Here is a 26,743-nt window from a genome sequence, read left to right as displayed (position 1 = left end):
TGCTATTCTGCAGGGCCTTGAGATCCCAGACACCTGGTTAGGAGCCGAAATTATACCCATCCATAAAAAAATCTTCCCCGTTGGACCCGGCCAACTATCGCCCCATAAGTTTGATCGATGTTCTACAGAAACTGTTTGCCAGAGTCCTTTTGGCAAGATTACAGACTTGGATGGAGGACCATCAAATTCTAACCTCTCTCCAAGCGGGCTTTCGAGCAAAAGTTTCTACCATTGATCAACTGTTCAGGTTACAGCTGATCTACTACTGGAAGACAGTTTCTATGGGTGCTGGTAACCTCTATTTGATCTTCGTGGACCTTCGGTCCGCGTTTGACATGGTCCAAAGGGAGAAACTATGGGTGTTATTATTGAAGATGGGTGCTCCCCCTTATCTCTGCCACTTATTTAAACGTATGCATGAAGGCACTTATGCAAGGGTGAGATATGGGAGATGTGGGGAAATCTCAGGTCCTTTTCCGGTTGAAAAGGGTGTGAGGCAGGGATGTGTTTTGGCCCCAACACTCTTTTCCCTTTTTATTAACGGGCTGATTGAGCACCTTTTGTGTGCCACTAATCTGGATTCCCCAATGTTAGCGGGCGCAAGATACCTGCCCTAATGTTCGCGGATGATACGCTCCTGCTGTCTAAATCTTTTATGGGCATCCAGCGTTCCTTTGAGGCTTTCTGCGCCTTCTGTAAAAAAAGGGATCTGGAATTGAATTTATCTAAAACAAAATTCATGGTTTTCAGCTCTAGTTCAGCTAACTGTCCTCTTCCTCAGCTGGATAGGGTATCCACTTTTGATTATTTGGGGGTAACTCTTAATGATAAAATGAAATGGGGGTCCCATATGGCGAAGGCCAATCTGAAGTTAACACAATCCGTGGGGGGCATCCTGAAGGTCTTTAATAATACCTCTTCTAAACCCTTGGGCCCCCCTATGGAAATTTACAAATCCCAAGCTAGAGGGGGCGCGCTCTATGGCGCTGAGCTTTGGGGACACTGTAGTATTGCCCCTTTAACTTCAACTGAGAATTCTTTTACTAGGCGACTCCTGAAATTACCCATGAGTACCCCCTTAATTCCCCTAAGATGGGATTTAGGCTTAGTCCCTATTGAAGAGATCGCCTTGAACCGCCCTCTCCTGTATTGGAGACGACTCTGGTCAACACCCGAGCTTGCGAGCTACAGGCAGGATCTTGGTGATCTCTTGTCAAGGGGGAATTTGGGGAAAATACCTTGGCTCACATATGTAAAGAACCTCTGTTATCGAATAGGAATGGGGGACCTGAGGTCTGTACCGGAAGAGACAAGCTGTTTGTTAACTAAGAAATCATTGATTGAGGCTCTACAGTTGTACCAGAAGGAAATTTTATTACATTCAACTTTGGGTAGGCTTACCAACACCTTCTTGGACATTAAGATCAGTCCCCATTTTGAAGCTTTCCTGGATTTTATCGAACCCCCATTGGCAAAGAAACTATACATTCAGTTTAGACACGGCTCGTTACCATTGAGGGCTTTTACACATAGGTGGTCTAATGAGTCCTACTCTCCGAGCTTGTGTCCTGAATGTATTGATACCTGTGAGACAGAGTTGCATGTTGTCCTTTTTTGCCCACTATACATTAAGGCAAGGAAGAAGTGGATCATCCAACTCGGTAAGTCCAGGGGCCTTAGGGACTACCAGGAGGTGTTTAGAATCCTCAAGTACGATACGACTCCAATGATAGTGTTTGCGACGGCCAGATTCCTCCTTTCTATGTGGTTCTCTAGGTCCAAAAAAATACAAATTCTGAGTTAATTCCGTCCCTAGAGATGATTTCAGCGCTTTAGTAAAAGCTAGTCGAGATGCGAGATTATTTTAGGGACAGGGATATTGTTTTATTCTGTCTCTACTTGTAATGTTTTAATTGCGTTCTGTAATTTTATTTTTAAAAATAATGTCTTTGATGGATTGTACTCTATGCATTGTATACTTTAATCAATTTTATTGTAAATAACTATTTATGTCTTTTTATGGTATTTTACCGAAATAAAAGCTTTTGACTGACTGACTGATAAGAACCATCGCACTTAGCATGGAAACCTAGCCATTGATCCTCCACATCAGCATGTTTCTGCAATATATTACTATCCACTATAGCTTTCCATGGATGTAAATTGCATACTGTAGATTTGCATCCTTTACTACCAAAATACATACGTATTCAATTTCACCACCCATCCTCAAAACATTCTGTTACCAAGTGGTTGTGTTTTTTGTCTTACCGGTTGTAGGATTCATGAGATTCTGCTGCACCGGAGGGCTGGTGGGGGCTGTAACATTCATCTGTGAAAGCATGGCCTTTCTGGGGTCCTGCCACGTTGTAGTCTGATCTATGTGACTAACAAAAGAAAGAATCAATGTGTTACACAATCTTGATTTTTTCTGTTAACTGTTACTTGATGCAGAAATATTAAAAATCAACAGTCCCAGGAGAAGATTGAGGCAGTTAATATATGCAACTATGGCATATTTAAACTCAAATCTTGGTTGTCTAGAGGTAAAACCCACGAGTAAGCTTCCATGTCACCTACTTTCACAGTAATTGGTACTAGGAATCACCTACATTTACACTAGTCTCATATTCAACAACGGATGAGGACCATGTGGCACAGTCTTAGCCTAGTTTGCATTTGTTATGACTAAATCTTCCTTGCGTAAACTTAATCCCTGCAAAGCTTGGCCAAGACAGTGAGTCATTGGTTCAGTCGAAGGATGGTTGTGGAAGTTGGTATAGGTTTTGAACCATTGCCTTAATGTGAATGGCTTTATAAGATCTCACTTGAGAGCAAGCATTTCCATGAGATGTAGTTATGATTATGGAGGGTAAAAGACTTGTTTCTAAAGTCCATTTCATAGCAAGTCAATAGATGAAACAATAGTATCATGAGAAGGATAGTTCCCAATAAATTCATAAGTGTACAACTTTTTTATTGTCTGACTTGACAGCGCAGCTGTCGCCAGATAATTGTGTGATGATCACTTAAGAGGGGCTTTGGGTCCGCCCACATTTTGTGAGCCAGTAGTACGTTTTGACTGGGCAGATGCTGTGTGCTTCCACAAAAAAGTGTTTGCCCTCCTCGCAGTTGTGATCATTTTGTTTATTTATTCCGCTGCCTAAGTTTGAACTTTCAGGGGCATACATATGATGTTGTAATGCTATTAAAATTGTCTTGGATAACTAGATAATGAATGCTGTTTTTCTCTGGCAGCAGCACAGATGACAGGAGGGCAGTCATTGACCTACATGGTTTTTTTTAGGTCTGGCTTGGCAGTACAACAATCACCTGACTTTTTAACCTACACCAATATTATTGTACAGTTCTTTGCTTTCACACTAATACATATGTATTCCCATGCTATTTACTTGCAATTCTTCACATTACCATGCAACATTCCTTTAAAGCAGGACCTGCTCTAGAGTCTAACTAAACTGCACTGTTTCAAGGTAATACATCTATGCTTTTGGGACCAAATGTCACAGCCCACTGATTTGACCTCAAAATACTTTATTCTCCTACTGAGTAACATCCTATCCCATCAGTTTTGAATGTAAATGTCACAACTCACTCAAGTGTTAAGTGTGCTAACACTCCTTGCACTTTCTTCCATTCCTCATCTTTTCCTTCATCTTCTAATTTCCTCAACAGTGCCCCATTGTCTCGGCGTCTGTCCATGAATGCCCAAGATAAATATAGAACGATCAATCAAGTATTCACCAGCTAGAAATGCTTTGGTTTGTTACTGTCCAGAAGATGCTTGTCCATCATTTAAGAAACGAATAGTGCTCGGAGGCTGTAATTAAAGCCTACTGAGCAACAACACAAATAACCCGGGGGGGGGGGGGGGGGGGGGGTTGCCATGGGCGGATACAAAATGAGACAAGGCAGTACTGAGGATGGTCTACTAAGCCTTTTGACCAATGAGCAGACAGTTTACAGTGGACAATGACAAACCAATGCAAAATGAGGGCGGAGCTTCGAGTCCCTACCTCAATACAGCATGCCTCGCAGAGCAGTGCATGCGCTGCCCGGGAAAACAGTATAGAGTTAGGCTGTGATAAACCGTCGAAGTATAATGGAGCAGTCGTAAACCGAGTTATGTCACAACTGCTCGTCATCTTGCACATCTGGCACCAGCTTAGCGTAATCAACTAATGTCCAACCTGCCAAATTATATGCAGTCCCGCCAAGAGGGGAAAAATAGTAGGGGGTGGGGTAAAATGGTAGGGGGCGCAGGGATAAAAAGTCAGGTTTTCGCATTGTCACATGTTCGTTTGTTAATAAATGCAGCACTATCTAGTGAATCCACACAAAATTTAGCAGACAGTTATAAGGTGTACGTTTCTGTCATTTACGTCATGAGTAAAGCATGGAATGTGGCACATGGCAGGTGAATGCATCCCATTATACAAAGGTACTGCAATTTCACCGCAGTTGGGTGTCATCATATACCTTCAAGGTTTTTTTATCCTCCCATTAAAAAAAACATTTAGGGTGGGCAGAATGGGCTGGAGCACGCACACGGACAATGGAGGTTGAACAGGTTTAATGAGTGTGGTTGGGGCAAGCACAGACAATGGAAGGTAGGCGGGTGGGGTTGGGGGCAAGCACATGGACAATGGAGGGTAGGCGGGTCAGTTGGTGGCAAGCACACAGACAAAGGAGGTTGACAATACTTTACCTGTAGTAAACCACTGAGTGCAGGTGTGTAGAATTCTATAATCGATCAGAAATAAACTTGTTCTGTAAAAAATTCGACCCTTCTCTTTTAGTGATATGCAGTGAGCTGACAAATTATGGCACTGTACTCTTTATTACAACTCTGATAATTGCCTATCTGATTATTGAAAGCGCTTTTATTATATCTGGGTTTGGATTCTACCATGGCTCTGATTTTTCCACCTTTCCACATACCTCCATTCACAGGCTGGAAGCAGTAGTACAATGGGTGGAATCCACTGAGAGTATGAACACACCCAAAAACCTAAATGGTTTAGGGGGATTCACTAACTCCTATCCAAGGTTGGCCTGGTTCTAGTGACAAGGGCAGAAGTAAAACATGTTCCAGCATGGAAAAACTGTGAATAGGGAAGGAAAATGTTACTCTGAAAGTATTTCTTCAGAGCGTGTTGTGCTGTAGATTTACATGCTTAGCCTACTCGTGCTGTAGTGTTGGATCCGGACATGGCAGGCTGTTTTTCTTCAAAGGAGATTCGAGTCATTATAGGTGGAGTAACTTCGCTTGGGCTTGGGGTCCACCCATATTGTTTTTCCTACCTTCCGGTTGTCGAAAGCAATGGCTCTTATGCAGTCTCGTTTCTGCGTGTAAGTGTTGGTCCCTGCATGGTCATGTTGGTTCCGGGAAAAATAATAACACATCATTCCCATATTTTGAAGTCTTCAATTGAATACCTTCAAAAGAACAGAGTTTAAAGATAGAGCACTCTACCTCAGAGATGAAGTGCCTCCCCTTCATTTCTTCCCACGGAGTGAGAGGGTGGCTGAGATAACTGAGGCGGTGAAGGTGTGCAGGCCAAGGAGTAAGTGGTGGTGATGTGCAAGACCTAGGGGTAGGAGGTTGTATTGGTGGGTTGCTGGACTTGTCCTTAACCACCTTGGGGACATGACATGCCTGAAGCACCTCATAGATGTGCTCCACAAAGGTGAGCTTCCTCCTCTGTGCGGTGGAGGGATGAATATTATTCTTTGCCTGACACTGGACAACTTGGTGAGCTTTAGTGTGATAGCTGCCTCACTGGAGTCAGACTTCGGAGTCAAGGATTTTAAGTCAGAAGCTGGCTTCTTAGGAAATCAGAGCTTAGATGGTATGGATAAGTGGTGATGCTGCCGTAGTCTTGCTTGAGGCTAAAGGGGTTCAGACCATAAGGTGTCAAACTCAATTTTGTGGTGTGCCTCGCAGTGTGCGTGTCAGTGCTGGATGGGTTTCTTGCACCTGAACGCTTTACACCCCAAGCGGGTTGCCTTGTTGTGGTTGGGTGACAAACAAAACATGCAAACCTGATACTGATTGAAACAATGAAAATCTGTGTTACATTTAGGGCAATATTGTAATTGTGTCCACTTTATAACAACTCTCCACAACAGTCACTCTTTATAGGACTGTTTTCCTCATTGATGGCGCTCGAGTAGAGTTTTTCTGTCACAATCGTATTCTAGCACCAAAGGTAGTCTGTGTTCCATGAAGTTCTCCGGTCGTTGGGGCCGAAGTTTTGGTGGCTAGCAACTAAGGTCTCGGTGAAAAGCTACATCGGTCTCAAAGCTGGTGCTTCAGCGTCCAACCAAGATTGCGGAAAGAGAAAAAAGTCTTTGTACTGGTGCATTGTGAGCCTGAGGGTGGAGTCATAAGGTGTCTTCTGACTTGAAACTTCTTTGAACAAAAACAACTTGCAAACACCTAAGCCCATAACTAGATAGCAGGAGTATGCAGAGCAAGTGTATGTACAGTCCCACGTTACACACAATATTTCATCAGCTTTTCAAGCAGTCATACTCTTCCATCTAACCTGAGGGCAATGGAAACTATAATTGTCTTCTATTCATCTTTTCACTTACCTAAACCCCAAGTAAATCACTGACGCTTACATAAGTGAATCACGGATGCCGTCTCCTGTGTTACCTCAAACCCTTCAACTGAAGGAAGCTGACTTACTGTATCACCATACTATAAGTATTCCTCCTTGTCAAATTATGGAACCCTTACTATGATCCTGCAAAAATTAACTGGGGTCGAAGCTAAGTCTAACAAGCATTAAAAATACAATAGGTCTCGCCTTTAAGTTAAAGCCATTTACTTTGCTAATGGTATTGTATAGCAAAGCAAATGGCTTCAACTTAATGAAAGGCGCGACCTATTGCATTTTCAATGCTTGTTTTTTTTCTTTTCGACGTGCAGGGTCATGGATTGCGTGCAAGACAGGACACAATTGTTCATGTATACTGTGTTAAGGTCTGATGCGAACGCTTTAATAGCTCAACCTTACACTGCATTCTGTGTGATCTCCGGTATTTGACTCTTAGTTTAATCAGATTTTAGTACTCAGTGCCCAGAAATAAAGTAGGTCGCCTTGCCCTACTGCACCAAGCACCTAATGGAGTAAGTTTACAAGCACCACTTCGTACACTGGATAATTTGCTACGTGTGTTCCCCGTTTACTCCTGAGCAGCAATATTGGAATCTCAAATGCAATTGTTATACTGCGAGCGATGAACCGTGTTAGACCTTGTTGGTTGCTTAATTGTCCACATAATTCTTATATGACATGACAGTGATGGCAGAGTACACTACGTTGAATTCTAAGACAATGGAGCCCCCTCTCTAATTGTTACAACTACTTACAGCAGAAGAGGTATCCGATGTGGGTATGATACGGAACCAACGCCAATATTCTGCTATGCTGGGTCAACGATGTATCCGCATCCGTCAATAAATGAGGGCGGAGAGAAACCCAGATGGGTGGATAGAGAATAGTCACAACCAGGTTATCTACAGCAGTAATGATATCATGCAGCACTAAAGATTGCAGGTTTGCAGAGTCTAAGCACTATAAATCATAGCTGCCTCTATGCAGAACGTCAGTATAGACGGAAAGATGGGAAAGGGGCAGACAGATAAACAGATTTCAATTGGGTAAAATACCATATAAACTGTTCCATGCAAAGTTTTTTTTTTCTCCAAAAGGTTAAGTAAATTAACGACTACTACGGAAGAAAGCTAAACAGATAGATGAAAAGTAATTTAGATTTAATAAAATTATTTATATAAAATTCTCTGGGCTGTACAAATGACATATGACCAATTAACACAACAGGCAGGTGATAACGTGATCATAGCATCTGCACAGAGAACGATACCCTAGCAGATTAGATAGACAAACGGATGTATGGATGGATGTATAGAAGGTTATGCATGTGACTGAAATAAATATAGGCAGGTAGGCAGATACACAGACGGCTGCAACAACATGCATGGAAGTTAGTCGGTACTTTAAACATGGTAAAATAACATTATTCCTACAGGCGTTTCTATAAAATTAAAGATAGTTATTTAGGCTCTTGTGTTATTTAAGACACAGACAGTTACCGATGCACTCCTTTCGTTCACAGTGCATGTATGTGTTGAGAGCATTTGTTTGCTCTAACTCTTCATAAGTGTTTCGAACATAAATTGAGAATATGTTTGTTTATAAAAGACACACACCTTCGTTTAAAATATTTGGCACCAAAAGTCCCACTTTTCTCAGCATTATTCTGTTCAAGCAATGATGCGGATAACATATAATAATAGTTCTAGCTCTATCCAACAATTAACCAAAAGGCTAAGCGTGTTTTTGTTTTGTGAGAAGAATAAACTCTCGCGATCTAAGCAACAAAACATAGACATGTGCAACAATGGCAACTTTTAGAAAGGCACTTTGGTAAACAAATATCCCCATTAAATTACATTTGCTGTTGTTATTTCTAGAGTCGGTTCTGTGAACAGAAATAAAGGCACGGAGGGAATGAATGCCTTTGGTGCCAGTGAAGGCAGAGCATTCACAGGTCAGAGCATCTGAGCGCCCTCGAAAAACTATATTAACCGCACATAACTTGTTTAACCCCTTCAGTGCCCATGACGAGCTGGACTCGTCATGGGCTGCGGTGGCGCAGTGCCCATGACGAGTCCAGCTCGTCATGAACTCCGCCCGCTAATACAAAGCGCGGCACTGGGCGGGGAAAGGGGCGGGCATGCAAGGGGTTAAGGTGACTAATGAAGACCCCCTCGACGAAGAGGTCTGTTGCTAGGTAAACAAAACAGTTTAAGCGCTGTCCATCATTAGCATGTCGCGCTGACAGCAGGACCCGGCCGAAGACTTGGCGACAGAAGGGAGGAGAACGGAGGCATATGGCCCCCAGGCCCACTCCCCCGCTGACAGCAGCCTCACTGCAAGCCCCTTGTCCCGGCGCCCATGCCCGCAGCAGCTTGCAGCAGCCCCATCTGCAGCCGGGCTCGAGCGCCCGACAATGCGGCCGCCATGTTTTCATCTGAGCCCTGCCTAGAGCGAGCCGAGAACAGGGGGAAAGATTAACCATCAGAAAACAATGCCATCCACGCTGCATTGTCTGTCCAGGATTACATGCTATGTGCCCAGTGGGGATTGTGCCATCCATCCCAGCCCTTTATTGGCCGCCGCTTTTAGCCACAAAACCCAAACATTGCCATAAAAATTCTAAACTGCTTAATTACGGCGCTGTAAAAATTTGCATAGAGGAGATATGTCATGCAGTGTGGTTAACTAGGGTTTGGCATTTGTGACAAGGCCCTAAAATCATGCCACTGCTCCCACCCCCCCACCCTTGCGTGGAAAGGTCACCGATTGGCAGAGGGCAACACATTGTCTCCTGAATGTTAACTAGCCAGAGTTATGAATTGTACACAAAGAGCAAATTTGGGGATAAGTGCTACTTAGTGCTTGACAAGCTGAACCTCTCATGGAAGAGCTGTCTGTTACAGAGAGAGGAGTGGTGTCCGGAAGAGGCACTGTGCAATCCTGACACCCTTCTGTCATTTTAAATAAAGATGCACCATTCATTCAATTTCAGATTATAAGGCGTTTTCTCTCATTATGCAATTTCAGCGGGTGTAAATTTCCTACACAGTTTACTAAAAAATAGCCACCACATTGACATCATAAGTGTGGTAAATCTGCTATATAACCCAATCAAATAAAGGAACGATCCATGCTGTCACGTGAGTTGCAATGTAACAGTAACTGCGAGCAGCTGATTTTGACTTTTTAATCATGCATTAAATAAAGTCCGTCAGCCTTAACACATGTAAGCAACATTTGTCACAGAGTCACTCACTGCATGCGTATAGGACTAACTTCAGCCTAGCAGATTTGTTTTAAAATAGAAATACCACGCACACAGATTTTGTCGTGCTCGAAAACACGGAGCAAATCCTTAAGACTAAAAATGAAAGTAATCGCGCTACGGTCACGCTATTTAAAAGCACGTCGCCATACACGCGCGTGTGCACGCCGCCATGCGCGTGTGCATGTGCGACGGGAAGTCAAAATGGCGTGGGACTGTCCACTCTCCCACGGACACTCGCATGCTGTCTGCATTGGACAGATGGCGAAAGCAGCCATCTTTGTCCATGCAGACGCGTGCATGAGCCCACGGCTGAGAATCGATTCCAAAAGGTCTCTCTGACAAGAGCAGCGCATGTGCTGCTTTCGCCAGGTGAGACCTAAAAAACTAGTTGCATCAATTAAATCGTACCACACTGTCTAGAAAGTGTTTTTTTTGCACAGAATGTTAAACTACAGAAAATGTAATTAATTGTCATAGGTTTTTTATTTGTACTATAGCTATACAAGTGTTTTGTAAACTAATTTGTGCATACTGCTATTAATACGGAGTTGCACACAATAGAAGTACATAGATTATCATTTCTTTTGTAGAGACAAGATTCAAATATATCTAAAATATCTCATTTTGAATTTTCTGCACATGTCTTTGACCAACCATAAGCAATTTTTAGTACTAGGAAGTTTACAACCTTCAGAAAGACAAAAACGCATTTAAAATATTTAATTGGCATTTAATTTGCTATAGGTTGCAAAGCCGTTTGTACACACACACACACACACACACACACACACACACACACAGCTGCAGAACAAAGAATGGAGGACAGATCAGCTACTTTGTATTTAATGAAAGACCTGTGTAAAACTCATGGCCACTTGTAGTAGTCTGCCCTCATGTTCACCAAGGACAAGTAAATGAAAGCAGGTATAGTGTATAATTAGTGTATATACGTGGAGAACGCAGACCATGCAAAGATTTTGACCTATTATCCTATAATTTACTAAGGGCCAGAATTTCTTTTAAGGTTATAGCTTGACCTTCTGTTTCACTGCTCTTTGTCTATTAATAATGAACTATAATTTTAAAAAAATGTATGAGCACTGATTCCGCATGGACATTCCTGTTAGTGTATTGACTATTTATCTGTAGCAAATTTCCAAACTTAAAGCCTCATTGAGTCAGCCTCCACTGCTCGCTTCTGTTTTTCCTGGAGAATCCAGAGTCTTGGATATTCAATTTAAGTGCAATAGGGGCTGGAGCCTTTGGCTACAACTGTTAAGTGAAGATACCCAAACAAAAAAACATTGTCCACTATCCCAGGATACAGAGAGAGGGACTCACAGAAGACAGTCTTTCACAGGAATTTCCGAAGGCAGTTTTCTCGTCCGAGGGAGGGATATAGGTAATATCGCGCTCATACTTCTCTGAGGCATTTTCCATTTGTTTTGAGGCAGGATCGCTTATCTACAGAATGATCAGAACTTCCTTGGGTGTTTAAAAAAAAAAAAGTGTACTGTATTTGAATGCTTTCCTTTAAGGGAGTTGTGCATTTGAATAATTTAGAGTGATACATGCAAGCACATGAACCCAGAGGCTGCTCCACCTAAGTGCAACGCAGTGGCCCCCAGCTATTGACCCTCACACGGATAAGACAGACTTATAAGACAGACTTAGCTGACTGGGAAGGCTATGCACCGGACCAAATTACCCTTCCGAAATCAAGCAGCTTCTATTCTACAACTATTAATGCTCTGCTTTAGTACGTCCCATTTCTTAGACATCAACACAAATCTCCTGGGATGCTTAAGTTTTGAGACACCGGCATATTACTGTTAAGTGTTGCTTTCAACTGGGCATACGAGAATACAAGCACTTTTGCACTTTAATAGGATATCCAAGCGACTCCCTTGAGTTACTAAACTCTCCAATGGTTGTGTAGTTAATCATTCAATGCTTAATCTTGGAAACTGTATCGGGTACAAATATAGAACAGCATAACACAGTAACTTGCACACAAACTACGTGTCGAGTCAGATCTATTACTTCTGAAAGAAACCAGTCTTCATTTACAGACATGCACGTGTTTAAGCATTAGGTACTACATATCCTGCTCTACTTTTTAGTGAAGATTAGGATGTCCTTGATAGCCTTTGTCAGTTCTCTTGTTTATTCAGTATATTCTTTCCCTATTCAGTCAATGGGGCGTGGGTACCAGACATAGAACTGCAAAATATAAAGAGATGTCATTTATCTGCCCCAATTTCCTGGCAAATCTATGTGCAAGCTGGGCTACCAAGCAAGGTGGATGACCACCCAGTTCAAGTTCAAATCCTAGCAAACCAAACAATCCAACTTCCAGACTGGAATAGGCATTCCATTTAAATCCCGGGTGCCCAAGGCAGATAATCACTCAGCCTTGGCATACAGTTAAAAAGGCTAGAGGTCTGGTAGTCCAATTCCAGTGCAATAAATACCCTTACAGGGTGATAAGCGAAGAGGAGACCAGTTGAGACAAACTGGTCTCTAAGTCAGTGCAGAGAAACGGAGGGCTGAATGGAGGGAGCATACAAAACCATTTTCTCTGCGAAAACCAATCTTCAAGAACCAGTTCCTTGAAACAAACTGGTCACAGTGTAAGACTTCTGATGAATAGGGCGGCTGCCAACATATAAGACTTATCGGTTGAATAACAATGGTTTGGATCAGCCTTAAAATTGTTAGAGAAGCATGGTGACAGCCAACAAGAAACTGCTTGAAGGCATGGAGTGAAGAGGAAGAACCATTATGCTCATCAGGGACTGGAAACGGGTAAATAAGAGCCACCTTCAATTGGGAATGAAGTCAGCGAATATGCTGGGTCACTCCAGTGTCAACATATCTTCAGCCTCTGGTTTGTAGTTGCTTCTTATGGTACTTCCGGCCAGAGGAGTGGCAAGGTCACTTGACTCATGCAACTAGACATCCCCATACAGGGGTAGTCTGTTAGGCCATGCTCTTTTGTCCCACTAGTAGAGTCCTCACAATGGGTCAACCAGTTGTCACATCTGGATCCTTCCTTCAGTGAACACTTAAGCCAGTTCAGAGTCTTAGCAAATTCCAGCTGCATTAGGAAATACTGATCTAAGGGTCAGTATTGCCACCCTTCCCTCCTCCTAAAGTTGTGGGCTCCATGGGGAGTTCAGGGTCAACCATGAGGTCAGCTCCCTGCATGAGCTTTAGGAAACAGAGCATCCCCAAGGCTCTGGTGGAACATAGAGAAATGGTTTTAAGGATTGTCCCAAGACATCCTGGGCCACCTTACACCACCCCATGGGTGCAAAGTTTGGAAGGTCACTGACAACTGCATGCACGAGAGAAGGGATTTCGTTTTGCTAGACAAGTGTAAAGATTTTTTTTTATAGAAATGGCAGACAACATGACAGAAACAGAGTTTAAAATTAAACACACCCAAAGAAGCAAGCCTTCTGGATAAGTAGAAAAAACAGAAACTAGATGGGAATGGTTGGTGATGCATATCTAAGAAGAGGCAAAGCCTCGGCACGAGAAGGAAGCTTGCCTCAGGGCTCTTCTATTCGGACTTCTAATTAAATAAGTTACTCTTAGAAAGCTTTTTGGGTGCTAACTGCAGATGCCGACAGTCCCAACCTCTTGGGTCAGAGGGGATGAGCGATGACAGAGGCAAGGTATGATAGGGTCATACTTTTAAGACGAATAAAACTGGTACGGTCAGAAAGTGTTGCAAGAAAAGTACACCTTGTATAGTCATACTGCTCAAGCATTTTCCAAACAAAAAGTATACATCTTTTGGATTTACAGGCACAATACCCCTCTCTAATAGACCTAAATAGGTCTCATCTTTTTGGCCAACTGGTTTTGTTGATCCTGTGCAACTTCGCAAAAAACAAAATTGCAAATGCTCAGCAGCATGGGGGAAAAAGGGTGGCAAGTCACTGTGCAGGCGCACCCAACATGGAATGACGCCCGCCTGACAAGTGTAATTTGATTTTGTTATTTGCCAACCCAAGATGGAGGACACCACTTGGAAGTTTAAGCAAATTATATTTCACTTGTGTGGAAGTGCATTTTGACATGGGGAACAGCCCAGCAGTAAATGAGAACAGCTAGGACCTCCCAAAAACATAAAATAGAACAAAACAAACAAAACGTCCCACTAGGGGGGGTAGTAGTAATTAAGTAGTGCGTTGGGAGAGGAAGCAATTTAGACGCTTGAGGCCGGGGGAGATTAAAAAAAATAATAATGGAAGGGTAGAGAAGTTAAACTTTTGAGGGGATGAAGGAGCAGTACAGAGCACACACAGGAGAGGGTGTGGGGGTTGGGAGTTGCACACAGGGAATGGTCTTTAAAACATGCTCAGGGGAGAGACAAGCACAATAATAGAAAGGTCAGTCATCCTATAAGAAGCAAGCAAATGAGTGACGATAAACTCAAGCAATGGACAGGTTCTAAGCCCGCTGAGGTTATGGAATGGTTCCCAAAAGGTCTTTTGCACCAAAAGACAGTTAAACGCAGTTTATTAGGGAAAACCTAAAAATAAAACACACACACACCTTCGGCTTTGGAATATTAGAACCCTTTTTTTACCAACACAGAAATGAGCTTCCAAGATCAGGTTTACAACTTATATGATAGCCAGTCATCGATATTTTCTTGCACTTTTTTATGACCTTCCTTTGCAATGAAAAACAACACTTATTGGCATTGTTTTGTATAAATGAAGAACTGGCGTTTTATCAGAGGTTCAATACAGGTCTAAACAGTTAATGGCCGTCTCCAAAACAACCGCTGAAAGCTATTAAACTACCCCATGTAGGCGCATGACACAGCGCAGATGAGTTGTTTTGATTCCCATCAACCTAGCATGCTTCCGTTCCGTTGTCTTCCAAGGCGCACCACCACAGACACAGACCTTTCAATCATTTACTTAGAATGTCTCCCTGTGAACAAATTAGCTTTTGTGCACGTAAATGACTTTGCCAGACTCGTGAGCACATTCCAGTCTCAGGCACATTAATGCTCTCGTTGAAGCCCAAAGCTCTTTGAAATGGATATTGGGGCGGAAGAACAGAGGGCAGTAGTAAAAAAAAAAAATGTAAAAAAATACAACAAAGAGAGGGTGGAGACTAATTTAATTATGCCCTGTGCACATTCGCCTAGTTCTTTCTTGCTTCATCAGTAAATGAAGAGCTTTGCTTTAGTAAAACTTTTCATTCTCAAAGACACCTACTGGGTTACTTAGGCCAGTCCCACGGTATGGGTTCTTAATGCCATTTAAAAAAGCTTGTATAGTTCAACAAATGTTGACTAGTACAAGGTTGATATCGGTTGATATTTACAAGAAGGATAAAATAATGTTGGGTACATAAATGTGATTTCCATGGCCTCTTAATGGGACTTGGATCAAAGCAATGTAATAAAAATAAATTGAATTCTTTCAGTGGAGCAGCTGATGTAAATATCTAACAGAAAAGAGCCCCAGCACACTACCTTCAATCTCCTGCAAGCATATAGCTCAAGCAAATGCAAAGCAATAGGCCTCGCATTTTTTTTTTGTTAGAGTTATTGGTGTTGTAATAGAAATGTTTTTTACTTATGTGTTTTGCCACCCCCTCTGGCACACATTAGTGCTGGAGCAAGAGCTCTAGACCGAGCACACCCATAGCGCCCCAGTGCAACAACCCAGAGACGGCGCTGCAAAGCAATGCTCTACTCGTTATAAAAGCACATTGGCATGCTAAAAAACAAAGCGAAGTTTACAATGACGTACAGTCCATACGACAGCAGTGCCTCTTACAACTACATTCACTGCTTGTATTTTCAGAAACTCCTTAGTTGTAAATGAGAAACAGAAGCCACCCTTTTATAAATAAATTTAAAAAACATAAGACCTAATCTTCAAATGCACTCACTCTTTAAATACCTTCAAGGAGGCAGCGGTGAAGCCCTGGTCGCGACAGCTGGGGCAGCAATTGCATCGCTGAGATTTGTAGCGGTTTCCGGTCTGCAGAAGGGGGCCGGGGAGGGCCGTGACAGTAGGGAACAGTCGCTCGGGATCTTTCTGCCTTATAAGCAGCAGCAGGCGGGACGGCACAGTGGGTGTCCTAAAAGCCTCAACGTGAGCAAGAACAAGCAGTGACCTCGGAGGGATGGTGGGGGTGGGAATGCACGGTTGTGGGAGGGGTAAAGTGGTGTGGTAAACGGCACGGTGAGATTAAGTGATGGACCAAACTGAAAAATGAATCAGCCACAAAGGTTTCATGCAGGCAGTAAATAAAACACTTAACATGAGCAGAGGTAGGCCAACAAAAAACATAAGTGCTCTTGAAGTTTCGGAAATAATGTGAAGCGTAAAAGAACATGTAACAGGGTAAGTCCTGATACGGGGATACAAAAGTCCAAAAGGACGGACTACAAAGCCTATTCACCAATCCAAAGCCTGCATTTACAAAGGACAGTGAGAGGAGCCCACTGAAAAGATGGACAGTGCTTAAAACTCATTCTATGAACAGCATGTCTCAAAGAGGAAGCACAGCACATGCGCTGCCTAGGCAAGACACAATAAAAGGAAACCAGATGCACACAGGGAACCAAATACCTAAAGCACTATTGCTATATTGGCAAGCTACCGTCTCACAATTTGACAGCACATGTTTTAGAGTGGAGATTCTGGACGGATTTGCTATTAGGAAGTCTGGCACCGGCTTTCAAATCGTTCGCACACCCAACTGGATTCATTTGCCCAAATATGGAATCAAGCATTTCTGATACAATCTAAACACGTGGGTTGTCACCTAATGAACATGCAAAAACATTAACAACAGGCTGTGAGCTGGAAAAAGCCACTAACATATCATAGCAAGTAGATATTACCCAATATACACCCCTAGTTGAGACAAGAATGTCCCCTGGTGTAGAGGTGTGCATATCCAAATGCATGTATCAGGTCTCCTGGTTTTTGGCTTTTAGGTTCAGGCCTGGCCTTTGCGAACGTGCTGGTCAATAATCTGATTCTGGGCATGTTCTGGACCTGGAGTGGCACACCACTCAATATTGAAAGAGGACCACTGTCCACGTCATGAGTATGTATTGTGGTGGTGGCCGCGTAACACTGTGTAGCAGCCGTAGTGTTACTATACCTTTTTTTATGAGTCAAGAGAGTGGAAGTCTTCTGCCCCTTTCATGTAAATGTAAGTTGCTAGAGAATTAACTTCAGTACTTAGATAACTTAATGTATGTATGTGCTAAGCAATGAGTGAGTTACACATTTTATGATGGGAAGAGTTAACTGGAGGGGCAAAGGCCTGGTGGATCTATTTAGCATCTGACTATTTTCTGTGCACAAGATGGAGGTGAGGTTACTTTCCCAGACAGTGGAACTGTACTGCTGACATTCTTGAGACTAGAGGCAGAGAATCTAGGGTCAGATGTAAATGTACTTAGTAAATTAATGGTGACACATGCTCTCATTTTCTAATGAATCAGTGTTTTAAGGCTGAAATCCAGAAGAAGAAAAAAACATCGATATTTACTCATCATTTCAAAGGAAGTGGTAAAGTATTTGCGAAAGACAAGGGGCCCTCTTGAGACCCCTTCCCATATGTTAATGTAAAAAAAAAAAAAATGTTCACGAGTAACATGATTCACATTTTTGGGGGAAATTAAAGAGCTAGAAGTACATAAGTGGATTCATAAAAATCTGTACTGGTTGTAAAAAAATAGGTTTGGGACCAGTAGTTTACGGCCAGATATTGTTGCATTTAGGCAAGAGGAGAAAGGCTCCTTTGAATCCGAGGGCTACCGATTAATCTTTTTGGAGACTCCAATTCGGTAGAAGGAAAAAGAAAAGGGCAAGACTGCAGTTCCTGTTGTCATTTGAAAAAGGCCAGCATTTTGTCACTCTTCCGCAGATCACGGTCAGGTGTCGCTATGATAGTCAGGTGTAGATTGCTCACACATCTTGGTTGCCTCTATTGTGGTGCTCCAGCTTGGACATGACCCTGTTGTGAACAACATCACTCAAGTTAAAAGCCAAATATAGAATTCAGCCTAAAAAGGTTACATGAAAAGTAGACAGACACAAACTAGTTCTGAAAGTGCAGACTGAGAATGCATATCCCCCCTTCCTTCTGTACCTGTATATGAGTGGGAGCTGCATACCAACTTATTGTTCCAGTTCCAAGTTCTCTATGACTAAAGGAGGAGGGTGGGGAAGGGGAAAGGGGGGTGGTCTACTGATTACCCAGAGGACTACTTAACAGAGCTGATGTCTGCCTCACAGCCAACTTCCAAGAGGGAAGGGGACATCACCTGGCGGAAGAACTGCTTTCTTTGTCCTGGATGCTTGGACAGTCCAGCCTGAACAAAAAGGGAAGGTGCAAGACGGCGCAGCAGGACAAGCGATTTGTGTAGCCAAGAGCTGCTGAACCAGGTGCTGTGGTCTGTAAAACAAAAACTACAGAAGGGCATTACTGGTGTGTACTTGAACTTGAGCCGTCCACTCTGCACCACAGCAGTAGTCTACCTAAGCAAATCCCTTCAACATCTCTACCTCTGCACCCAAGAAACTAGCCTGAATGGGTCTGTGTGGCCTTACAGTGCCGAAGAAGGGATTGGCATTGACTTGTGATACTGGTTAATGTGCCTAAAGTAGCTATTGTCACCATGACCATTACACTTGTTGTGCTTTGCCACATGAACAATGCTGCCCTCGAGGCACTCCAGCTACGATTGCTCAGGCATTGATTCCCTGTGGCACCATTAGCTTGCCCAAAAGGACCCTGCCATTGTGGACAACATGCCACCCTGAAACCTGTGTATGGAATGAGGACTGCATCACCATCTTACCCGAAGGAGGCCCAAGTGGCATCGCTGGTTTTTAAAACATACATAAAACGCATTGTCGTTTGCAATTCCAATAGCTTAAACTTGTGTAAATGCGAGACCTATTGCATTATAGAAATCTGCGTGTCACAGCCACTTCTGAAATATGGGCGACACTTCAAGGTTCTCTATGAAATACGGATTTCGTCATCATAATGTTAGGGTTACTAAGGATTATGCAGCATGGAGACTAAATTATGTGGCAAGTTCATCTAAATTATGCAGCAAAAAAGTAACATTATGTGGCAGATTCTCTGGTAGTATTATTTCCATTTATATGAACTAAGCGCATTTTTGGTGAAATCTGCAAATACGTGAATATGGTAAAGCCCTAAATACACTGTAAATACTACGGCCACAGAACTGTATGAATACACTGACTATTATCAATGATAATTTATCAACTGCTTATCCACTAAAATTCAACCGAACTTAAATTTTCTAATTAAAGCTAGTGCCCACTGTTTAAAGAAAAACGCTTTTTCAGGCTAACTCCCACAAAATAAACATGCTTTATAAAAAAAAGCATAATGGGTAACGTGTAATAGGGTTCTATGTTGCCATATCGGGGCTCAAGCAATCTTTAGAAACAACTCGGCCTTTGGCCTCTTGTTTTATAACGTCACCAGAACTTCCACCAGGTGCAGTCAAATATGGCGCTCACTCGGGGAATTTCCGGTTCAAACTTAACTTAATGTTCGGTACAACAAAAAACTCTTCTCACGTGTCCCCCGCCCAACAATCAAGAATGGTAATCAGCAGCCTATCACACTCTGCGCGTCTTCCTCCACACTATATATGTTTTTTCAAACAATGTTTAGGCTAGTGTGCCGACAATACTGGAGATGTTGGTACACTCTATGAGACAGTGGAATGCATTAAATACAAACTTGCTGCAATTTTAACATTTTTTTGGCAGGCAAAAGAAAACCCCAGGGTCGGCTTTTAACAACATGAATTAAGGAATTAATAAAAGCCGTCGTCCTTCCGGACGCGTTTGTTTTCCGACATTACATCTGCTGCTGATTAGATCAATCAGACGTCCCGGGACTTGTTCAGGTGACGACAAGCACCGAGGTAAAGGGAGAGTGCCTTTCCCCGGAAGCGGCAAGTCAACAAAAGCCAGGATGATAGAACTGGGTTCGGAGGCTTCCATTAATGTGTCCAGCATGCTTGGGATCTGGCGAAGTGTTACACAGGAAATACGTGTATTGCACAGCAACAGCATTCAACGCAATTGAATTACCTCTCAGTTGTCGACAAAGGTTTGCATGTATTTTAAAATGTTTGAGCAGAGTACACGTGCACACACACATATACTCACTGCTCTTGAAACCCATTTACCTTTAGATGTGTTATTAAAGACGAGTGTGAGCAAGTGGACGGCCGTTTGATGCAGCGCGGCCCATCCAGTGATCTTGTGAACATGGCCGCCCCTGCCTGGATGCTCTGACAAGGCCTGGCCTGCTGGGGGCATCGAGCAGTTGTCCGGAGCTCTTCACAGCGCAGCCCATCTGGTCATGACCATACTGAGATCATGGTGAGTCCACCCCTGCATGGATGCTCCGGCCTGCTGGGGGCATCAATCAGTTGTCCTGACCTCTTCGCGGATCTTGGCACCTTTCAGTGATACCCGCCCCTCCGCGGCCTGTTCTCACGTGGCTGCCCGCTTGGTATTCCGCATCAGAGGCCTGCTGACTGCCTTGTGACCCTTGCTATAAAGCAGGCCGGGTAGTGCAGGGGGGCTGGTACAGGGCAGTGTTTGAGCTCTGTTCCTGACCAGCGGGATGGGGTACTGGAGTTTGATTTATCAAGCTTTCGTAACATTTGGCAAAGCGCTCTCCATACCCAGGCACCCTCTGGAGGCCCCGAGCACCCCCCCTCGCCCCGGAATGTTCTGTAAAGGTTGCGCCAGATGTGCGTTTTACTGCCTCCCAGTCGTTCTCGTATCCCCAAAGCGACGATCGCTCTCCCCGGACTGTCAGCTCTTGCAGCCTTCTGCAGGCCCCACCCGGACCCCTCTTTAACAAGCGGACACCATGACGTATTTGCTCGGCTTTTTCTGCTGAGCCACTTGGACGGACTCGGCTGCGAAAAGTTTTTTTTATCTTTATGGGGCCATGTGTTTGGCCCCATAAAGATAAGAAACCTTTTGCGACTAACGCAAAGCAGGCCAGGCCGTCCAAATGGGACGGCTCAGAAAGCCAAGCAAATACGTCAGGGACACCTCTTTTCCAATGGCTGGCCACCGTTTAGCATAAACTGTGACGCCAGCCAATGGAAAAGAGGGGCGGGGCTTAATGCCCCTCACAGAAAATACCCACATCTCATTAAATCTCGCCAGCGAGACTGCGCATGCGCGCAGCCTACGCCAGGCGAGACCTAAAAAATAAGATAGTTACATGGCAACTACCGCTTCAGTGCCCTTCTGTTCCTCTGCTCCTCCTGATGCCCGGAACTCCATACACAGGCTCCCCACACTAATCCAGACACTGCTCTCATGCTGGTAATACCAAACATTAGACTGGATTGGTTTGAGCGGTCTGTTTTGATGCTCAGCCAAGCCCTGAGAGCCTATGTCTGCTTTCCACCCGGCTGTGCAGCACAGCTTGGGTGGAGAAATATAAATGCGCATGTTGGTTTGACAGTCCTAAGACAGCCAGCCAAACTTGCTGCTCACTTGCAGCAGTGCCCACCACCCTTCCTCCCTGCTGCCGATTAGGATGGGCCCACCCCACTCTAGACTCGGCTCAGTGAGGAAAATGAAATAAGCTGTTTTATCATTTTATTTCCCAGGTTTTCACTGCTGAGAGCGCAGTGGGGCGACGCTCCTCCGCCTTAATGGATGAATTGCCGCTGGGGGCAAAATACCTCAGCCCTCAAGGCTGTGGCCCATTAGCTCCTGCCTACACCGTAGCACCCGAGCAGGGTTAGACACCTTTTTATAGGTAATGTTCATAACTCTCTACATTGTGACATTGAAGCCATATTTGTCCAAAGGGTTTTCCTATGAGGTAAGACATTAACAGGGGTTCCACATTAGGCAAGCAATGAATGCTGTGATTTCACAACAAATAACATTTTTATCCAGACTCCTGTGCTCTTCCTCTTACAAAGGGGAAAACTGTTTGCGATAAAGAAAGGTGACTGCTACTCGCTTTTGGCTTCGGGCTGAGATAGATTAGTCTCCATTAGACAGTTAATATTTGCTACTCAAAAGCATGGAGGTGTATGGTTCTTTGAACCCTTTATAAAATAGCTACAAGTGCACAATACCACTTCAGCCAACCAGTGAGATACTTGGGAAAACGTCCAGCAAGCTTGCACTTTTTCTACTCCTTACTATGGTTGGACAAAAGATGGGGGACTATATCGTTCAGAGGCATTTTTACCAACTTGGCTTTTAAAGAACTGCCTCTCTTTAGTTTCCTCTAGAAAGGACAAACCGTGCAGAAGTCTCTTTCAAAAGTGAATGGTCATCAGGTGTGAAATCTTTTGAAGGAGTGTGCCAAATCCATAAACTTAAAGAAAACCAGTGGCGGCTGGTGACATTTGAAAGTGGTGAGGCGTAAAGGATAAGTGTTATTTCCTGTTTGGGGAGAAAACTTTCAAGAAACCGGTGGCAAATGGTACATTTTAAAGCCAAATTTGAAAAGGAACGCGTTACTTACCTGTAACTGCGGTTATCCAGTATTGGTATCTTTCATAGATTCACATGCCTGAATCATTCCCCGTCGTCGGGATGGGAGTCCCCAGTAAATAACAAAGCAATGTCTTAGTAGACATATAGAGTAATAGGCCCCAAAAAGGCCTCATCTTAGTAACATATCCACGTCCTTGTGTAAAAAAGGACCAAAGTTTGGCCAGTAGCCAATCAGGTAGCATCACCCTCTAGAACCTTCCTGGAAGGAGCTCTAGTCCCTCAGATTTTCGTAAGCACAGTGCTAAGTAGTTGTATCACTGAGAGATCCAGGCGAGCCCTTCCAGGGGAGGTGGGTGGGTTGTATGTGAATCTATGAAAGATACCCTAATACTGGATAAGGAACGAGTTACTTACCTGTAACTGCAGTTATCCAGTATTGGTAACGCGTTCCTTATCCAGTATTAGGGTATCTTTCATAGATTCACATGCCTGAATCAGAATAGTAAGCAATAATAAGCACATTTCGAAAGGTACAGAATATATACAGTCACTAGATAACATCACAGTGCAAAATGTGCGTAAAGAGGCAAGGATGGTGGGATGAAAGGAAGGGCTCACCTCTAATGGAATAGATGACGGAGTAGCGCTTGGCCCACTGCAGCGTCCTTCATGATCTCCGTATCCAGGCAGTAATGCTTGGAGAATGTATGCGGCGTCTTCCATGTGGCCGCTCTACAAATGTCCGCAATGGGCACTCCTGCAAACAGTGCCATGGAAGTAGAAATTGCCCTTGTGGAATGGGCACGAACTGTTGATCGCAGTGGACGCCCTGCTTGCTGGTGACAGAAGGGGATGGCTTAAGAGATCCAGCGAGATATACTCTGTTTCGTAAGTAGTAGCCCCTTTCTAGGCCTACTGTACGCTACGAAGAGTTGATTAGACTTACGAAATGTTTTCGTTCTATCAATGTAAAACTTCAGGCAGCGCTTAAGGTCCAATGAATGTAGAGTTTACTCCGCTACTGTTTGTGGATTCGGGAAGAATGAACGTAGCACGATAGGTTCGTTAAGATGGAACTGTGATGGAACTTTTGGAATGAACTTCGGATTTGTTCGAAGAATGACCCTATCCTGTTTGAACTGAAGGAAAGGGTCTTGGATTGAGAACGCCTGGAGTTCCCCCACTCGCCTTGCCGAGGTAAGGGCCAGAAGGAGTGCAGTCTTCCAGGATATATATTTAAGATCTGCTCTGTGTATGGGCTCAAACGGGTGTTTCATCAGTTGAGCCAGAACCGTGTTGAGATGCCAAGCCGGTGGTACAGGTCTTACTGGAGGGAATGTTTTAAACAGTCCTTTAAGGAATTGCTTGATAAGCCTATGAGACCACAAAGATGGACCTGTAGAGGATCTCCTGAAGCGCGATATTGCTGCTAGGTGGACTTTAATGGAGGCATAAGCAAGACCAGATTTTGCCAGATGTAGGAGGTACGGCAAGATTTGTTCCGGAGTGGAAGAGAGAGGGTGTACCTGGTTTGCTTTGCACCAGATACAAAACCTCTTCCATTTAAATGAATACGTTCTGTTGGTACTATCTGCTCGAGCTAGAACTTGTCTGCAATCAGGAGGAATGTCTAAACCCTGAAACTCTCTGAACTCAGGAGCCACGCTGATAACTTGAGATGCCGGATCTGGATGCTGAACTTGCTGATTGTTGAGCGTTAGAAGAGATGGAAACGGCTTCAACTTGATTGGCGGTTCCAGGGAGAGGAGGTGAAGCTCCATGAACCAGTGTTGGCATGGCCAAGCTGGAGCTATCAATATGAGTGTGCAGGGTTCCGCTTTCAACTTCCGGAGCACCCTGGGAATCAGGGGAAATGGCCGAAAGGCGTACGCAAAGACGTTGCACCATGCGATCGAAAATGCATTCCCCAGAGACCCTTGTTGGGGATGCCAGCTTGCAAAGTGTTGGCATTTGGCGTTCTGCTGGGTGGCGAAGAGGTCCAGAAGAGGGGTACCCCATCAAGCAAATATGTTGCTGAGGACCAGTTGATCCAGCTCCCACTCGTGGCATGTCGCTTGTCTTCTGCTCAGAGAATCTGCCAACATGTTGTGGGCGCCTGGAACATACTCTGCTTGGAGAGAGATGTTGTGACTGAGCAGCCAGGTCCAAATTTTTTGCGCCCAGAACTTGTTCAGATTCCTCAAGTCCAATATCGGTCTACATTTTTTCTCCTTCTTTCGGATGAGGAAGAAACTGGAGTGAAACCCCTTTCCCCTTTGACTTGGGGGAACTCTCTATAGCTCTCTTTTGGAGCATAAGCGCCACTTCCCAGAGTAAAGTACGCACATTTTTGTGAAGCATTGGGCGGGGAGGGGTTTGAGGCAGGATCTGGATGAATTCTAGAGAGTGGCCGAATTGAACTAATTGTAGAACCCAACAGTCCGTAGTTATCTTTTGCCAATTTGTAAGAAAGTGGGAAATTTTTCCTCCAATCTTGGAGGGCAGAGAGGAGTTGGAGACTGGCGGTAGTTGAAAGTCATTGCCGTCGAGCGGCATCTTTTTGTCTCCCTCCCTTGCCACGAAAGGAAGTTTTAGTGTAGGAGGATTGTTGACGCTGTTGGAATTGCGAACGGTATTGCTGGGAGGAAGGGAAGGAAGACCGATGCTGGTAATCTCCTCTAGTCCATGTTTGACCCCTCCCTCTTGAGCCTCGAAAGGAAGGGTTTTGGAATTGTAAGGTACCCAAAGCTCTGGCGGTATCTGTAGCTTTCTTAATACCCTGTAATGCCTCATCAATATGTGAGGCCGAAGAGAAGTTGGCCATCATATGACATTTCCAGTACTTTGGTTTGGACTTCTGGTCTGAAAGAGGTTGCCTTTAACCAACCTTGGCGCCACAGCACAGCTGCGCCCGCTAGCTGGCGAAATCCGGTTGAAGCAATATCCATTGCGCAATCTATAATTTCAGAAGCAGATCTTTCCCCCTCTAGCAAGATCTTCTTTGCCTCTTCTTTTGACTCCTCAGGTAAGTTTGCCAAGTATGGCGCAATGTCTGCCCACATCTGTCGATTGTAACGTCCCAAAAGTGCTAGGGCGTTGGAAGCACGCACTGTCAAAGCAGACATTGAGGAAAATCACATGCCGATGTGATCCAGCCGCCTGCCCTCCTTATCTGGTGGAACCGTCAACAAAGCAGATGGGTTTTTTGACCTCCTCTGAGCGGCCTGGGTAATGACGGAGTCCGGTTTTGGATGGCCTGTGAGACAAGCTGGAGCAGTGTCTGGCGCTTTATATTTCTTATCCAGCCTAGGTAAAACTGGAGGGACCGAGGAAGGCTTCTGCATAATCTTTATGCCTTGTTCCCAAATGTAGTCTATCATAGGGATTGCACGAACAGGCTTTTTAAAGGGTTCCTTAAAATCGTAGAAGAAACAGTCCTGTTGGTGCGAGGACATAGGTATCTGAAAGTGCTGGGCCGCTCTCTCTACGATATTATGAAAGCCGCCAATGTCCTCCGGCGGCGAGTCGGCTGTGGTAGGAGCTGGAGAAACTGGACAGGGAAGAATGTAGTCATCCCATTCGTCCTGACGATATTGGACATCCTGAAGCTCTCCTTCTTCAGGCTCCTCTTCGTCGTCGTCGTCATCAGTAGTGAGACAAGGTGTTGATGTGACCGTCTCTGACTGCAAAACCAATGGTGGCGGTCGTGGCCTTGGTGTTGGAGGCACAACTGGCATCGGGGAGGGAGCCTGCATCGGAAACCGTTGCTTATAGTCAGATATAAGGAATTGGAGATCCGTGACCAGAGACGCAGGCAGACAAACCATAGATGGTGGAGGCTGCGTATATTCCTGAGGAGAAACCTCCTGATAGTCCTGTTCAATATCCTCATAGTCAGAGATATCCTGATATTTTACATGTAGTTGCAAAGGACTTGTTGCAGCAGGGAACATACTGCCGTCATCAGAGTATTTCTCCTCAAAAAGTTGAGCCGGAGGCAAGGTTGGGACCCTACCAGGTGAAGTCAGGGCCGGTTCCAGTGAACGTTTGGTGATCTTGAGGTGCACATAAGTACTTTGTACATCAGAGTCCATATCAGTCTACGGGCCCGTCGACGGTAGGGTCGTAGACGGTGTAATGTGGATAGGCATTATTGACATTTGAGGAGTCGTCGACGAGGTCATCGTCGACGGTGGCGTCGTCGACTATGATGATCGCTTCGTCGACGATGTAGTTGACGACAAAGGCTTCATCGGCAGTGTTCCCGTTGACGATGA

At 44.3% G+C, this 26,743-nt stretch overlaps 1 protein-coding gene across 4 annotated transcripts in view; it reads right to left on the bottom strand.

Moving 5' to 3' along the window:
• YAP1 (Yes1 associated transcriptional regulator) overlaps positions 1-26,743 on the bottom strand; it is a 263,203-nt gene that overhangs the window by 153,801 nt on the left and 82,659 nt on the right. For all 4 annotated transcript variants that reach the window (XM_085621442.1, XM_085621441.1, XM_085621443.1 and 1 more), the window contains exon 3: positions 2,272-2,387. In XM_085621442.1, coding sequence (XP_085477568.1) covers positions 2,272-2,387 — 116 coding nt within the window. The remainder of the gene's footprint in view (positions 1-2,271; positions 2,388-26,743) is intronic.

The sequence above is a fragment of the Triturus cristatus genome, chromosome 8 (genome assembly GCF_964204655.1).
Source record: "Triturus cristatus chromosome 8, aTriCri1.1, whole genome shotgun sequence".
NCBI lineage: Eukaryota > Metazoa > Chordata > Amphibia > Caudata > Salamandridae > Triturus > Triturus cristatus.
The sequence above is the reverse complement of the archived record's forward strand: the minus strand, read 5'-3'. Positions and strand labels throughout refer to the sequence as shown.